This window comes from Maylandia zebra, linkage group LG23, assembly GCF_041146795.1.
Source record: "Maylandia zebra isolate NMK-2024a linkage group LG23, Mzebra_GT3a, whole genome shotgun sequence".
NCBI lineage: Eukaryota > Metazoa > Chordata > Actinopteri > Cichliformes > Cichlidae > Maylandia > Maylandia zebra.
The window spans coordinates 13,431,829-13,446,336 of record NC_135188.1 but is presented as its reverse complement, the minus strand read 5'-3'; the positions used below and the strand labels follow the sequence as shown (position 1 = coordinate 13,446,336).

The window sequence follows — 14,508 nt, the reverse complement described above, 5'->3', positions numbered from 1 at the left end:
CATCTGGTATCAATAACAGACGCAATTCAGCACTCGGATCATAAATATTTGAAAAACAGGCTCGTGTTTTCACTCATCCACAAACTGAACACGGTGTACCGAGGCAGCAGCGCAGCGATGGGCGTGATGAAGCACAGCAGGTAGAAGAGAGGCTCCTGCAGCAGCCTCTGCATGGTCCAGTAGGGGTTGGAAGGAGAGTAGCAGGCGGGACAGGAGGCGTTGTAGCACAGCGCCACGGTGAAGAATAAGGCGATACTGAAGGCGATCGACATCCAGTTCATCCACGTCTGCAGGGGGAAGGACACGAGGATGAGAAACAGTAACAGAAACTTAAAATCATAAGACGTTACACACCTATTCTTAACGCAGGCGTTCACACCAACCATGTAATTTTACTGTCGTTATTTTTTCAAACAAAGCTCGATTTTTCACATGCGAATAATCAGATCTCACCAAGTTCGCTTGTAGCGCAGAACACGCACCGGTACTGAATATACAATGACACGGAAATACTAATATAACACTGTTTTTATATAAGACTCTCAATTTCTCTATAAGGGATACACAGTGATTTGATTTACTGCCTGCAAAATATTGTTAACATATATATTAAAATGAAGGCAAACGTGACTGGAAGCTAAAGCTTGCTGTACATTTAGGCGACATTGAAGAAGTTTCCTCCAGGCGGAAAGACAGAAGTGTGGATGCGAAACCGTCTTCTCGTGCCCTAAAATGAGTTTAGTCAGCGAGGGGAAAAAACTCCTCATGTTGCATCCTGGAGATGATTGGCTGATGAGACGTCTGACACAGTGAATCGTGTACAATGGCTCACTGAAGTGTTGTACTGACACATGTAATTAATTACAGCCTCACAGCTTCTGTATTTTGGGGGAGGAGGGGGGGCTGCTGTCACCTACCTACCTTTAATTGACTTTCACACCAGTTTACCAATCAGGCATGCATTATGTTCCTGAGCAGTGAGGAAATGAAGGGCCTGCCATCCGAGTGTGTGGAAGTGTACCTTCCATCGTGCTCCTTTTAATGAAAGCGCCTCTAAATGAGGGGCAGTCATGTCCATGAAGGCAGTAAGTAAAAAGGACACTCTTCCCACGTGTTTAAAAAAAAGAAAGAAAAAAAAAAACCCTCATCAGGCTGAATTTACAGCCACAGAGATGATGGAGAAGACTCGGACTCAGGGCAAAGTCATAAATTTCAACAGTTTATGAGCATCATGTCTGAGCTCTCTGGCGGTGTAAGGTGTTGGCACGCTGTGATGAGTTGTAACTGGAGTTTATAGCACTCCAAGTCTAAGCTCTGATCTCTGGCTGCCTGGTTCAGTTTCGAGCGAGGCTGGTCTCACCCTGGGAAAAACATGGGGTTTGTTTCTGACGTTTTCTAGTCTTTGTTCCATCTTCTGCACAACTTCAAATCTCTGCTTAACCTCCTCGGACCTGGCGTCCATATATGTGGACATCACATTTTGGGTTACTTAGACCAAAATACTCAATTTTGCTCTATATCCACCTCCTGTACAGACTCTACCGGAAACCCAGTTTGTTTTAGGCTTCTTTTGCCTTTCACAATAAAAGTCGTAAATATGTACACTACGTGATTAATGTGGTCTTGGTGATAAATAACAGAATTAAACGGGTTAAAGTAGTATGTTAAAGCTACATATGACAGAATCCAGGAATTAAACTAAATGTCAACTTTGTTTTCACAAGTTATGAAACAGAAGTTTTCAAAAATAAATCAATAAATTGTTCATGTCTGGCAAATTTCTATGATGCTGATTTTCCAATCCATGAAAAAAATGGTTACAAAATATGTAATTTTATGAATTTTTTGCATAAAACTATCATTTTTATAATTTATTACAAAGGTTCCTGTAATGTGTTACCATTGAATGATAATCACAGGCCAACAGTGAGGTTTTGGAAACACCACTCATGTTCCACCGCAGAGATTTTGAGCATTACAATGCTGTAACCATCCAAAGCAGACTGACTATGAGCTTAAAATTGTTTTTATTTTTAAATAAACATCAGGGATCGCTGCTGTCATCTGTTGGCTTTATAATCAGATTTCTTACCCATGTTTTGGTCTCGGTGCCCAAATGCAGCAGAATAGTGAATAAGGCGAGGGTGGTGATGGGAGTTCCCCATGTAAACAGGTCCACGTCAGAGTCAGCGTAGGCCTGGGTAGCATAGAAGAACATTTCATTAAAAAAATATATACAGAAAACAGATTTTTGTTCTTTTAGTCAATTTTTTCCCCAACACAACATAAAGCGACGTGAATACACGTGCTTGCTAGAACTGATAATCGACCAAAACAACATAAGACCACACCTTACATACCGATAGGAGGATCTCACTGAATTTCTGTATTTTTAAGCATTTTTTGTGCATTTATTGATATATATTGAATATATTGCAGTTTTGTATAAATAAAAATGTGAGCTTAGCAATCACTACAACACTTCCAGGTTCATGCTTTGTACTGAAAACATTCTTTTTAAATAAAATTTGAAGAAATTAATAAATAAATTGTGAATTAATAAATTTCATTGCTGACGAATCCATTTTAACAACCATGTAAAGAGGATAAAACATTAAAATCAACACTAAAAAAAACAAATCAATACAAAGGTAAAACTCTAATAACTTGGTGAAGACGAATGGCAGACGTGACACTTACAAAGTAAGGAATGAAGAAGCAGACGAGACTTTGGTAGAAGGCATCAATCATGTTCATCCAGAACATATATGGCTTATATTCCTGCAGGATAAACACAGACACTCAGCATCAGTGTGACTGTAGAGAAGAAAAATGTTAAAAATGTAAATATTCAAAACACATATAAAAATGTCTCTATTACCTACATTTGATACCAGAAGCAGTTAACTAGTCCTGATTAATTCTGGGTCAGAAATAAAATTAATGACCCATCAAAACAATGAAGAAGCGCAACAGTTTTAACCTTTACGCTAAAATTTATGCTAGAAATCAAAGGTTAATGACAGAAATCATGGCATATTATAACATAAATTCATTTTATTTAGGAAAAATGTGGATTTCTAAACTGAATGGTATCTATGCAGCATGCAAAATGAATTCCAGCTTATTCTTGACTTTTGAGTCAAGACTGACAAACTGGGTTTTCTCTGGAGCAAAGAGTGAAGTCTTTCACCTATGCCAGGGAGAGGAAAAAAACCCTCATGGTAATACCAAGTTTAATTCTTAGACTAAATCGTGGAGAACTTTGCATGATTAAGATTTTAGGGCTCACTGGAACCCCTCATTTCAAGCCAACTTGCCTTTAAGCTAACATCGTTCTGATTGGCTGCCTCTCACAAACAGAAGGTGGGGCTTCTATGACAGAGATAACTACAGTAGGGACATTTGCTCTCTCATATGAGTCAACAGTAGTAGTGTGAACTGAGCGTTTAGAGCAGTCTGAGCTTTTGGCTCACAGATAACTCAGCACCTGAAACAGCCGCAATTTGTGTAAACTTACTACACTACGGAGCTACAAACATCCTGCCTTAGAGTGATGCTGAAAAACTAGTTCATGCATTTTTCACTTCTAGGTTGGTGTACTGTAATTTCTTCTTATCAGACTTTTGTAAAAGCTCTCTAAAAAGCCTTCAGCTGATCTAAAATGCTATAGAGGGAGTATTAACTGGCTGTAGACGCAGCGCTCATATTTCTCCCATATTTGCTTATCTTCACCGTCTCCCTGTTAAATCCAGAATTAGCACTTCTCCCTACCTACTGCACCACCATGGGAAGCAGAGCTTTCAGCTGCTCTGCTCCCAGGCTGTGGAACTCTCTTTTTTCCCCATATTCTTAGTAAAAATTTGAAATGTGCTGTCAGATCATTAGGAGGGAGCGCACCTCGGAGTTCTGGCCGTTCACGTAGAGCTGAGGTAGTTGTTGGAGAGTCTCTGCTGACACGTCTTTGTCCAGAGTGCCAGTAATGAGTTGTGGGAAAGCAGAGAACATCAGGTTGAAGAAGATGAGATACCACTGGTCAATCATGGCTGAACCTGAGAAGCCACAGTAGAACTGATACCAGAAGATGAGCGCCACAAACATCTGAGGGAACAAATGGGATGGAAGCAGTGAGAAAAAGCAGAACACCTCATCCTTTCTGACTCAGATCTGTGTGCGCTGGGAGGGGCCTTACTGCATTCTTGTAGAAGAAATACAGGATCATGTTAGCCAGGCGGGAGTAGCACCAGTGCCCGTGTACCAGCAGGAGCTTCTGGAGATACCGGAAACGTGGGAGGGCAAAATCGCTTGCCATCACTGCCTGCAGAACACCACAAGAACCAAACGTTCAGTCTCCTGCCGCCTCTCTCCTACGTACACGAGACGAGCACACATTAGGCAGTTACTCGTTGACTGTTCTCGCCTCTTCTTAATGAATCTTTAGCGGGTATAATCTTTCCAAAGCAATAACTCGTAAACGAGTTGGCCTCCCCTTGGATTCACCGTTAGCGCGGCAGGAAGCTGTCAGTCTCATCCATCACCGTGTAAAACACTCCCAGTACTGAGCCCTGCTTTTACATCATAAACACCGCCGCTAACCCTTTACGGCACCTCTCGGCTGTCAGCAACAGAAACAGCAGCAGGCCTCTCGCTTCTGCTGCGCTCCAATAACCCCTCCTAACGACTACACAGGGAGCGCGTCGCTAATAGACGAATGGTCCGCTAATGATAACGCAGCAGCGCGTGCAGGCTCGGGGCGCAGTAAAGAGCGTCTCAGCACGTGGTGTGCGGCGGAGTCCCCGAGAGTGACCGCTGTCTCATTAAGTGGCAGTTTGATTAACGGTAATTAATGCAGCGGATTGGTTAAAGACAGGATACTGAGGCTTTAGCAGATGTGCTACACAGCAGCGTGCCAGCAAAGCCTCCCCTGGAAGTTAATTGGGAATCTCCATCATAAGAGCACAGCTCTGGAGCAGGGTGCTGCAGGTAAATGAGCGGAGGGGAGGAGGGTTTTCTTCGTGAAGATGCTCTCTCAGCTGTGGCCTTGGAGCTGAGCGTCCACGCCGCGCTGCTTCTCTGCAGGACACAGGGCCTTCCTGCTGACTCAGCACAGCACAGGCAATCCTATTTAGAGGATGGTCATGGATGTGGGCTAAAAACCGCACTTAAGTGTAATGAAAAGCCATTAACAACCCTAAAGAATGCTAGTGTCTCCCCCTCTTCCCAATTCCCCAATCTTTTATCTGCAGCTCTTCTCGCTCTCAGGAGCTCTCAGGCTGCGCTGCTTTTTTTTTTTTTTTTTCTCCTACAGCCCACCGTAAATCACCCACCTCTCCTCTCCGCCCCATGTGCCACTCTATTCATCACCTTACCTGCATGCCTTCCTGTCCTGAGATCCCCACACCCACGTCTGCGACCTGGATCATGCTGACGTCATTGGCCCCATCTCCTGTGATTAATGTAGGGAAGTGAAAGAGAGAAAATAGACCGTTAGAAGGAGGAGGTACATCAGTTTATAAGAAGGGGGGGGGCTTTATTGAGCGTGAAGATGACAAGATGGAGAAGCCGGCGTGCCCAGTGTTTGCGAGAGGAACGTGAAGCTTTCACAGACTCCTCAGCCGTTATACGAGCCGCGCGCTTGCGGTGCCGTTCGCCACCTCTGCAGCTCGGCCTCCCGCGAGGCGGAGGCCTTCCTGCTGCGGCAGCCGACAGGCGGTGTCTCCGGATGTGTGGATAAATTTGTTTTCCCTTCTTTTTGTCACTACAGGTGGTGGAGTGGGAGGGGAGGAGGATTTTGTTGTCACAATGGCACCGCAGTGGCAGCACAGACTGATAATGAAAGGTAGGTGGTGAGAAGAACTCAAATAGAAGTTGGCTGGAATTTTTTTTTCCTTTTTTCCTTTTTCACTGAGAATTCACAAGGCTGGATTTTTTTTTGTGAGTGGGATGGAACAACGTGATTAATGTGCCATCACGACTTTTTCAGAAAAGTATAACCAGAGTGCATTTCGGCTGCTGCCATATCAGTTTTTCTGGAGCCAGACGTGACCATGTTTGGATGTTATTGTATCTGCTTATTAGTGATCAGCAACATCCAAATTAAATTCCTGAATTTTTCTCACCAGAACTGGACAGTGTGTTAGTATAATTAACCCCAGCGCAGCGATATTATTGGTCAGATACTTGCATTAAAACCCTAGAGTGGCCCGAGGAGGCCATGATTTATTATTATTACAAATAATGTGAGTAAGGCTCCGTACCAGCTCGTGAAGTGTGACACGTCTGAATAATAAGACTGAAGTACTGAAAGATATTAAAGCTCAAAAGCTAACATAGCACTGACTGAAAAAAAAAAAACGCCCCGCTGGCAAATAAAACCTGCTCCTCCTGAGCGCAGCTGGACCAAATAAATGGAAAACAGAGAAAAGACCAACGCAGGTCACCGTGACGTCCTCGCGTCGCCTCTTTGCTGCTGCAGCTTCAGTAGGGAAAGTGTAGAAATACTAAGAATAACTCAGAGCGGAGGCTGAATGATGAATGGTGCAGCTCCATCTCAGGCAAATTTCAAAATCAGCTCACACGGAGATCACGGCAGGAGGAACATACAGGAGTTTCACTGGAGCCGTGCAGCAGCCAGTTGGCTGCACGATGAGGTAAAGATGCAATGAATAAAGTAAATAAAGTGAATGTTCAGGGCTGGCAGGTTCAGGTGTGCACACTGCAATTAAAATATGGCATTCATGCCTTTGTTAGAACAGCTAAAGAGTAAGATGAAGATGGGGAAAGTCACTTGTACACTTGTCTGGAAGAGTCTGTGTGTTCCAAAAATGTCTTTCAACGCTGAGAAAAAAAATCCCTCATCCAAGCTCGTTAATATTTGGGAACAATTTGCGAGCAGGTTAGCAGCTGTGCTCGAGAGCTCAGGCACGTTCTGATCTGTCCGGACGCTGCTGGGATCTTACATACTGGGGATAGCCTGAAGGTTCAAGACAACAGCTCACAGTTTACGCCGTTCAAAGCTAAGGAATGCTTTAACACAACGTTAGAGCCTAACAGGCCTCATTTTTATATCTGCAACTATAAACACGTGTAAGCGTGAGATAGGACAAATGTTTAGTTTTTACTCCGGGTGAGGTCAGTTGTCTTTAAGTCCAGCAGTGAGCTTGTGACGGGATTTTAAAATCAGGCCCATCTGTGTCTGAATATGCTCACCCGGTCCTTACCTATGGCCAGAGTCATGACCTTCAGCTTGTTCCGCACCAGTTTGACCACCATGCTCTTCTGCAGCGGCGTGGACCGGCAGCACAGCACGGAACGGCAGCTCCGTGCAACGGCCAGAAACTTATCCTCCAAACTCTTATCCAGGGCGTAGGCCAACGTCCGCCCGTCTATCACCAGGCCCAGCCGGTGCACCAAGAAGGGAGTGGACTGGGAGGACGGAGATGAAGAGGAGTAGATGTCAAAGGGTGAGAAGTTCGTGTTGAAGCTCTTGGTGGTTGGGCCTGATGGGCTGCAGAGGAATTTGGCCTGGATGTAGTGTAAACTCTCCTCCAGCAGCAGCGCGCACGCCTCCTGGGTCACAGAGAAGTTCAGCGTCAGGACGGCATGTTAATTCAGCTGCAACAATCTCCGGAGCTCTAGAGCTTGGATACTTTAAGATCAAATATGAATTTAAATCCTGTGTAAGGCTTTACTGTAAACACAGTAAACGTCTGTAGTAGAAACACATGATGTAGGGTGGGTCAGATCAGACACAAACATGAGCGATCTCCATCTTTTGGAATGAGGATTTATTCTGATTTATTCCAGAAAGGGACAAGAACGCGACACTAAAGATCAACCTGTGCTCGGTCTAGAAAACAACAACACACAGCTGTGAGTCTGACAACAAAGCTCTACAACAGCAGCATGCTAACGCTGTGCTAACGCTTTACACACAATCTATGATGCCAACGCAAAACTAGCTGTTTGTCATCCCACCAGCGGAGCCGAAGGTTGATTTGACACATACATGATTCGTACATTTCCACCCGACTCGTCACCACAGGAGATTCGCGGCCAGCACATTTTTTCTGCGCTGTGCTCTGTGGGGCGTTTTTCACCCATTCTGCTGTCAGTTTGTGCTAAAACTTTGGCAACTAAAATAAAGATCTCCTGCCTGTCCTCGGGTCGGTCGGGTTTAGAGCAGATATTTTAATGCATTCAGCAAGTTTTAGTTTGCTTTATGAGCCAACTTTATTCCACAACAGTACACTCAGCTTGTTACCTATTGAGCTCTTTTTTTTCTCTGTAATTATACTTTATTTATGCTGTTTTGTTAAATCTTATGTTCAGTGTTTGGATGCTGCAAGACACAATTTGCAATTTTTGGGATAAATGAATTAAATCTGATAATAAATCTAATTATTTGCTGGCAATTTCACAGGCGATGTTCTTGAGCAATGCAAAATGAATGCAGTAAGTTGTGCAATCAGTTATTCTCTTCAGGCAGCCGATCACTTTTGTAGAAAAACATTTAGACTGTGAATAAGAATCCAAATGGCTTGAGACTCCGTCCTCTGAAACGTTGTTAGGCAAAGACGACCGGGGTCGGTCTTTACCGGCATTTCAGTGACTCATCACTGCAGGAGCTTGAGATGCTCACATGACAGAGGAGTTTCCTCTTCTCACCCCAACTGGTCGCGGCACATAGCCGCCTGGTTCTGCTGGAGGTTTCTTCCTGTTAAAAAGGAGTTTTTCCTTCCCACTGTCGCCAAAGTGATTGGTCATAGGGGGTCATATGATTGTTGGGTCTACCTTACAATATAAAGCGCCTTGAGGCGACTGTTGTTGTGATTTGGCGTTGCTGATTGCAGCCACTTTTTCCGTTTTCACCTTTCTAATCTTGGGTGGCACACTGATTGTTTAGACCACCACTGTTCACACAGGAATCTGCTGCCGTTTGATTAGCTCAAGACTATAGCGTACACTTTGCAGTCGGTGGCTGCAGAGTTTATTTGTGACCAAGGAAGTCACATGTGCCAAAACAAATGGTACCAAGGGGGAAATGAGCAAGAATCCAATTACAGCGTGCAGGTGTGAAAGCGCTCCACGTTTAGGAAACCAGAGTTTATTAAAACCTGGCTGGTGCTACTGCTCACCTGAGAGTCAGCGTTCAGTGTCAGGAGCTCCTCCTCGGGGTCCAGCAGCTTGCACGCGTACGCGATGTTCACAGCAGTTTCCTGTTTGTCCCCCGTCAGCACCCATATCTGTAGGCCCGCCTTCCGCAGGGAAGCTATAGTTTCAGGCACGCCGTCCTGCAGCCGATCCTCAATGCCCGTCGCTCCTGAAGGAGAAGGCAAGTCTGTGACAAACTCTCCAACATTAGAGTAATTACATTCGTAATAACAGTTTCAGCTGTAACTGAGAGCTACCCAGAAGATGGAGGTTCGTCTCCAACTGCAGGGCCGACTCAAAGAGCAGCTCCTCCCTTCCCTGAATGGCCGTCTCAGCCGCCAAGTGCCGCTGCAGCCAGCAGGCGTACTCCTCTTTGCTCAGAATCTGACACACAAACACAAAACGTTTACACACACACACACACACACACACACACACACACACACACACACACACACACACACACACACACACACACACACACACACACACACACACACACACACACACACACACACACACACACACACAGTCATGTGTCAGGATCCTCCATAACAGAATGTGAGACCTTGACAAGGTGTTTTATCGCTTTGCTTTGGTGATGGCGCTGCACAGGCAGGAATATAATGAGCCCAGCTTGTGAGAGCATAAATTAACAGCCTGGGAAAGTGGCACAGATTGCAGCTGAGTCACGAAGAATGTCACTTGTGGAAGGGCTGGTCCATGTGATCATCTGCGCCGGGCTGCAAACACATCCTGTCAAGAAGCCACTGAGACACACCACCTCCGTCCCCCTTTTAAAGCAGTTTAATGATGGAGGGCAGTTGTTCAGGTTTACAGATCCGTGCTTGCATACCTTTTTTGCTATGCACAGCGTGCGAAGTCCATTTGCAGCGTACAGATTCAGGTAGTGCTGGGTCCTGCAGACAATCTTTTTCTGACGTTTCCCTTTGGAGTTTCCTTAAAAAACAGAAAAGGACAGAAATAAACGGAGATGGGATTTTCTCGCTTTGGGGGAATTTGCATGAGTGGTTCAGCATTTTAGTTCCAAATTACAAAAGACTTCATCCAAGAAGCCATCTGTCCTCACACCTAAATTAACCATGCATGCTACACCTCAACGTAAAGCCATCATATTGCTCACTAAGCGGCATCTGGGTTATGGCGTTCGCAAATATAATTAATCTATTTCAATTTTCTGCCCAAATGATTTAAAAACGACTGAACATTCGAAGTTATCTAAGATGTTTCAAAGCGTCTTGCTGGAGCGCCTCTCTGGCAACACCTCGGCCATCTTTCTGGCAGGGGAGCGGCGCACAAACAGATTGGCCTTATGGGTCTCCTGACACAGATGCACCAGCCAACACTCTGATTGCCAGCCATGAAATCTCACTAATAACACAACAGCTTGGCAGGCACAGCCTCACATGCACCGCCACGCAAAATTATTTTTACTGAAAGGAACAAATTAGCACAAAACTGGCAGCGATCGAACAGTTCCAGCTCGGAAAGTCAGGAAATAATCGAAACTAAGTGCTTTTATTCACCGCTAAAAGCGAGTTGTGTTATGAAGAAGTTATAATTACACCAACAGTCTATTTTCTCTTTGGCTGTGGAGGAAAAAAACTAAAGCAAAAACACAGCGTGAGTTCTGCTTTTCTGATGAACAGCTGCTGGGAGCAGACGAGCTCCCAGACACAGGTGGAAATTCACATCATGTTTCGGTTTCCAGTCAGAAAACTGAGGTGCATTTTTCCCCTGTCTTTTATATACAGTTCGTGTCACAGACTGTATATAAAAGATAGACAGAGCTGCTTTTGAAGAGTAAAGCCAAAGCTGAAGTGCCTTAAATAGCACCATATATGGTTGCAACAAGAAGCCCGGCTGTGTCAAGCCTGACAACATGATTTTAATGCTCACCTCATCTCCGACCACTGTAAACACAAACAGGCTGTTTTCTGTCAGATACCAACGCCATAGATCGATACTGTAAAATATATACTTTAACAAAACTATTAGATCTCTATGAAACAAATACTTTCAGAATCTAAAAGGTAGTGCAAATATATATATGCATTTCAATCTGTCTGATGTAGTCTGATCAAAGTTACTAATGCAAAATTATTTGTGACTTTGGAAACAAACAACTGTTAAATTAACAATTTCTATTACACTGTTACAGATGGGCAGGAATCACAGCGTTTGCAGCCTCGCTCCCAATTTAATGTCATCATTTAATTATTAGCCACAGTTGCTAGCTGCTACCTTAATGACCCCTAAACAGATGGCTAGTGTGGCTATCGGATAAAAGTACTTTTGGCTGCGCCCTCATTTCTACAGCGGATGGATCCACATGTTTGAACTGGCAGAGATTTTATGCCTGATGGCCTTCCTGATGCTTGATTAGTTTTGATTAGTTCTATATATAATATATTATAAAGAAATCGATGTTTCTGGGCTACCGCATGAGTGTAGACCAGTGAGGTGACAGGTGATCATCTAAATGTCTGCAAGTTAGTTGACTGAACATCCGTTATCGTCCGCTTTTCTGAAGTTGGGCCACGTTGGCAGAAAACTAAGCTGCTTTTCTTGATGTCTCTCTCCTCAGCAACAGTTTCCAGTTCCTCCTGGAAGACACTGAGACATTCCCAGCCCAGATGAGATATAATCTACCCAATGGGATACGGATCTACCTCTGTGTCTCCTCCAGTTGGGAGTGCCTGAAAAAAGGGAGGCTTCTGAGCAGCATCCTTACATGAACCCACAATCACCTCAACGGACTCCTTTTGACTGTACTCCAAGCTCTTTATCTCTACGACTGCCACCCTAAAAACGAAACACAACCTTGCACGACTACAGGCGAAGGCTGGAACGTACACCAACTATTAAATTGACAGTGACTCTGCCTCGTTTTCACCACGAGAGTCCAATATACCTGCTTTACTGCAGACACCACACCAATTTGTTTATTTTAACTTTACAGTTTCCTCGATTTCAGCTGTTTTCAGATCCAAATCTGGGACCTACTGACAGGGATTGACACGCCCTTTTTTATTGCTGAAATGAATTATTTATTGTGTGAATAAATAATAAATGTAGTTTCACAGTGCAACTACTAAACAGGAGTCTGCAGGCACACTTTCATCTCCAAAGGTCTACAGTCTGTCACCTCCACGTGTCCTGTTATTAGAATGACACTGAACAACTCCCTCATCCCCTGAATGGAGCTATTATGGACATTCTGGGTTATGAGAAGGCCCGGTGCCTGCTGAGCTCTAATTGGCTGCTTTTGCCCAATGGGGAACCAAAGTGTGCACGAAAACACACGCAACCCTGGTCATTAAAGCTGCTCAACTGGGACACTAGGCTGTATGATCTGTTTTTGTGAGCAACTGAATTTTAAGTAAGCGGAAAAACTTGTGCACCCAGCACTGTGTGCAGGACTCAGCACGGGATGCACGATGGAAAATCAATACAATTAATCATACTGTAATTCAGAATTCTCCAAAGGATAAGATTACATGTCAGCAAGAAAACATGCCAAAACGAGGTTTGGGGGGGTGGGCTCATCTCCATTTGTCTGCTGCAGTTAACAAGTCCTCATTCGGCGTAGGAGGATCATTTCAGCTGGAGAGCCATTTTTACGCAGCCGTGTTGAGATGCCTTTAATGAACAGGAGGGAGCCACTAAGCAGGCACGTGAAAGAAATGTATTACTCGCACAACGTGACAGCATGCTCTTACTGAAGGGGATCCAAGACAGTTTGCTGCACCGGCTGATTCAGTCCATGAAAACAAAAGCACTTCAGAGCACTTTTACACTTCTGAGCAAATGATGCGGTGAAGGAATTGTGCCGTAATAGGAAAGCTTGTATAAAGTGTGGTAAACACTGTTGCAGGATACACACGCAGTCCACGATATGCCAACATCTACTGACACAGTTACGACTCGATTTATTCACTTACTACTCGTGCTTCCCACACATAGTAGACTCAGTGTATTTAGGGGCTCATTATAACATTTTTCATTTTGTTTTTCATCTTTGTGAGAAGTCGATGCCATCTGTGTCCAGATGTGGAAATTCTGTGTGAACCAGTTAATGTCAAGGACTATTATGACTCTAAAATATTAGCGAATTATAATAAGTGGAATGAAATGATTGCATTTTTGTATGTGTTTTTCTCTGCCTTTCACATCATCTGTCAGAGAGTTGCACCAAAGATGAATCCTAGCAGCCAGCCAGCAGTCTGCCAATCAAAGCAGCCACACCCAGTGACTACCTCACTCCAGTATAAAGATGAATGTATCTGTCTGTTTTTATAAAAGAGGGACACATTTTTTTGTGGCCGAATAAAAACATGTTTATTTCTACTGTAAAGTTGGATGTTTTAAAATGTGGGTCCTTTCTGAAGCCTCTGGTGGATGTTGGAGGAACTGCAGGTTTTAATGCTTTAGTAAATCTCAGGGCCCAGTTGCTGAAATATAATCTGGCAGGATTAATCCAATCTGATAGGACCAAATCCTGAAATCCGGTTGTGCAAAAAGTAAATGGAATTACAGAATCGTAAAAGATCTGCTAACATTATCCAGTTTTTTATCTGGATTCAAAACATTTGAATGGGAAGAGGATTTCTTTGCTCCAAAATATCACAATTACGGAGATGCCAGCAGAGATCTGGATTCAGACTGGATTATGGTAAGGAAAGTTAATCAAACAAGAAAACCGGAACTGATAAACAGAGTTTAAAGAAAGACAAACGTCAAACAGTTTGAAAACTCTGTATGTAAATGCGATAACTGGAGATAACTAGGGCTGTGCGATAGGACCAAAATCTCATATCCCGATATAAGAATTCTATCGTCTCAATAACGATATAAATCACAAAAATGTAACATTTTCTGAAAATTCTGTGAATCTCGGGCAGCTCGACTTGCGGGAAGTGTTTCCAGCTGCGCGTCATGTACCTGGAGTCGAGTGTTTTAACCGATGCATGAAACTATAGATTTTTAGACATAAGTTTTAACTGCCGCCGTTTTATTTGTGAGCATTTATTACACAGCGTGCTGCGGGGAAAAGCCGGTTCTAGCGTTTGAGTCTAAGGTTTATTTTTTAGCACCTGGCGGCTCTTTTTTACTTCTCATCCGTAAATTCTCTGCATACTCTTTCATGTGATTCAGTTTATTTTGAAAAGTCTCAACAGGATCTTGAGCTTTATTGTGAAAGGTTTATGTGGAAAATAAACAAGCGGACACACGATGCTGTTACCGTCGTTGTTGCTAACCACAACACATAAAAACAGGCGCTTGTCCGTAGTGTGGTTATATTAAATATAAGAGAAAGAGAGAACTTTAAGA

At 43.7% G+C, this 14,508-nt stretch overlaps 1 protein-coding gene across 2 annotated transcripts in view; it reads right to left on the bottom strand.

Annotated features, from left to right (window-relative positions):
• The window catches only part of atp10a (ATPase phospholipid transporting 10A), a 44,782-nt gene that overhangs the window by 3,834 nt on the left and 26,440 nt on the right, over positions 1 to 14,508 (bottom strand). Inside the window, exons 11-20 of one of the 2 annotated variants that reach the window (XM_076880040.1) lie at positions 10,010 to 10,113; positions 9,411 to 9,537; positions 9,138 to 9,322; positions 7,221 to 7,566; positions 5,370 to 5,446; positions 4,193 to 4,318; positions 3,901 to 4,101; positions 2,701 to 2,781; positions 2,093 to 2,197; positions 100 to 287 (exon numbers count right to left, since the gene is read on the bottom strand). In XM_076880040.1, coding sequence (XP_076736155.1) covers positions 100 to 287; positions 2,093 to 2,197; positions 2,701 to 2,781; positions 3,901 to 4,101; positions 4,193 to 4,318; positions 5,370 to 5,446; positions 7,221 to 7,566; positions 9,138 to 9,322; positions 9,411 to 9,537; positions 10,010 to 10,113 — 1,540 coding nt within the window. Of the gene's footprint in view, positions 1 to 99; positions 288 to 2,092; positions 2,198 to 2,700; positions 2,782 to 3,900; positions 4,102 to 4,192; positions 4,319 to 5,369; positions 5,447 to 7,220; positions 7,570 to 9,137; positions 9,323 to 9,410; positions 9,538 to 10,009; positions 10,114 to 14,508 lie in introns of both variants that reach the window. The other variant, XM_004552813.5, reaches the window with a different exon arrangement.